This window comes from Anneissia japonica, unplaced genomic scaffold (assembly GCF_011630105.1).
Source record: "Anneissia japonica isolate Jap-2015-1 unplaced genomic scaffold, ASM1163010v1 scaffold287923_len1623670_cov205, whole genome shotgun sequence".
Lineage (NCBI taxonomy): Eukaryota > Metazoa > Echinodermata > Crinoidea > Comatulida > Comatulidae > Anneissia > Anneissia japonica.
Window position 1 is genome coordinate 853784 of NW_022721637.1, and position 2329 is coordinate 856112.

The window sequence follows — 2329 nt, forward strand, 5'->3', positions numbered from 1 at the left end:
TGGTTCTTTTACTCTGGCTATACCACGTTAATAATAATGATGATGATGATTATGATAATAATAAAAACAACAACAATAACAATAATAATAATTATTATTATTATTATTATTATATAGGCCTATTATTTACGTAAAAATACACATAAGTTAATGAAAGCAGTAAATTGGAAGATATAAATATTAAATTTACAAGTCGTATACAAAGATTATAATTACATTATTAAAATAAGACATGTTTAAATATGTAATAATACTACACATAGGCCTAGCCTACATACATACATCAAGTATTCATGATAAATTCAAGGAATCAACTACAACGACTCTAGCAACATCAACAAGAATATTACAAATAGTATTATTAATCAATAAAATAATTTAAATAATAATGATAATATAATGACAAGTACCATAATATTATATAAATAAACGAGATCAATTTCGACAGCATAATTTACTGATTAAAATATTTCATCATAGCTGACACAGTCTCGTCCCCAGTTGTATCTGTCATTTTAGCCTCCGCGGCTTTCCTTGTATATTCACTTGTCTGATATCGTAAATGCTTCTCATCTTTGGCCAGCACATCTTTAATAACATCTGCTACCTCTTCTGCACTTTCCGAAATCTGGCTAGTTTCTTTGAATACATTGTTAAAAAACGTATCGAACTGTTGTTGTGAAACGTCATCAGTTACGTCGTCATCCTCCGTCTTGCCGTTAACGGTATTCAGCGCCATTGCGCTCGCTACGAAGTTAGTAGAAACGAAACCGGGCTCTATCAGACACATACTGTGGGGATACAATAAAAACAACAAAGGTAACTACAAAATAATAATAATAATAATAATAATAATAATAATAATAATAATAATAATAATAATAATAGAAATAATAATAATAATAATAATAATGATAATAATGATAATAATAATAATAATAATAATAATAATAATAATAATAATAATAATAATAATAATAATAATAATAATAATAATGTAGTAATAATAATATAGATGCCAATGATAGTTGTAGGGCATAGGCTATTATATGAGAGGTTATTTTGTTATCGATCATCGATGATAAATCAATCGGCCTCTTAACGTAATATAATATATCACGCGCATGATAAATTTTTGTCAGTGACTGACGGAAAATATCGTCTAATGTAGGCAGCAGAGATGGAAATGCGGTGGACCGACACGGGGCGCAATCACGTTCGTGCAGGTGTGCCGTTCGCACAAGGCCAGTCGATGATCAGTTGAGGGACGATAATTTGCAAAATAAGGTGATTTTTGACAACTTGACCATGATTTTTTTGGGGCGACTGGGGTGTGGGGCGCGAGTAATTTTTGGAGGGGGTGCGTGGGAAACCAAACCGTTCCCGCTACTCCAAACCATTTCCAACTAAAGCCGGGCACTCATTGCGTCGTACAACTCGGCTTCTCTGAGTAGTGAGCGGCCGGCCGCCTTAAAGTTGCATTCACACCGAATCCGAATTTTGGGATCGGAAGGCTTACCGAACTTGATTAGGAAAAATCGAGTCGTTCAGCGCTTTTCGGTTCGAATCTGATGTGAATGCAGCTTAAGACTTAATGGAGGAAGTCAGAAAAATATCAGAACTTACTGAATGTTATGAAGTTTTAGTGCTGGTGCTAAGGATTCGCTGAAGCCTTCAATTGCAAATTTCGAAGCACAGTAAGCGTCATTAAACGGATAACCTGTAAAATATTAAGTATGATCAGAGCGCTTATGTGGCGCACAACCCCAGTAGAAAGTTTCATATGACAACATTTAATAATCATGAACATAAAGCAATACAACAATCTTTTTGACATTTACTCCGGGGTCAGCATGTTCTCTCAGATCATGACTAACTTGTGATTTGCGTAGGCAACTATCAATTGTTTTTTTTTTAGCCTATTGATATAACTTCCATGGTACAACATACAGAATAACTCTCGTATCATCATTTACGATGGTACTGTCATCGTTATCATCTTCTTCATCATCATCAACATCATCATCATCATCATCATCATCATCATCATCATCATCATCATCATCATGATGTGTAGTAGCTTCGTGGTTAGCATGCTTGACACCAATACGTTATGGGCTAAAAAATCTTGTAAATTGCTGGAATGTTTCTCACGACCAAAATAAACTCCCTCTGACCCATAAAAACAATAGAGTGACATCCAGCGCTTTATTGTGATAAGTGAGGTTGAAGATCACTCCCTTTTGGATGAGGACATTTTGAAATAAAGAATGTAAGCCAGAGATATTCAACAGCGCAATTTATGAAAAAGAAACCCAAAGGAATATAC

At 34.1% G+C, this 2329-nt stretch overlaps 1 protein-coding gene across 1 annotated transcript in view; it reads right to left on the bottom strand.

The window, feature by feature from the left end:
* Positions 1-6: 6 nt before the first annotated feature.
* The window catches only part of LOC117111651 (estradiol 17-beta-dehydrogenase 1-like), an 8557-nt gene continuing 6234 nt past the window's right edge, over positions 7-2329 (bottom strand). The window contains exons 4-5 of the mRNA XM_033254621.1: positions 1627-1720; positions 7-791 (exon numbers count right to left, since the gene is read on the bottom strand). Of these exons, the coding sequence (XP_033110512.1) occupies positions 455-791; positions 1627-1720 (431 nt within the window). The 3' untranslated portion in view covers positions 7-454. The remainder of the gene's footprint in view (positions 792-1626; positions 1721-2329) is intronic.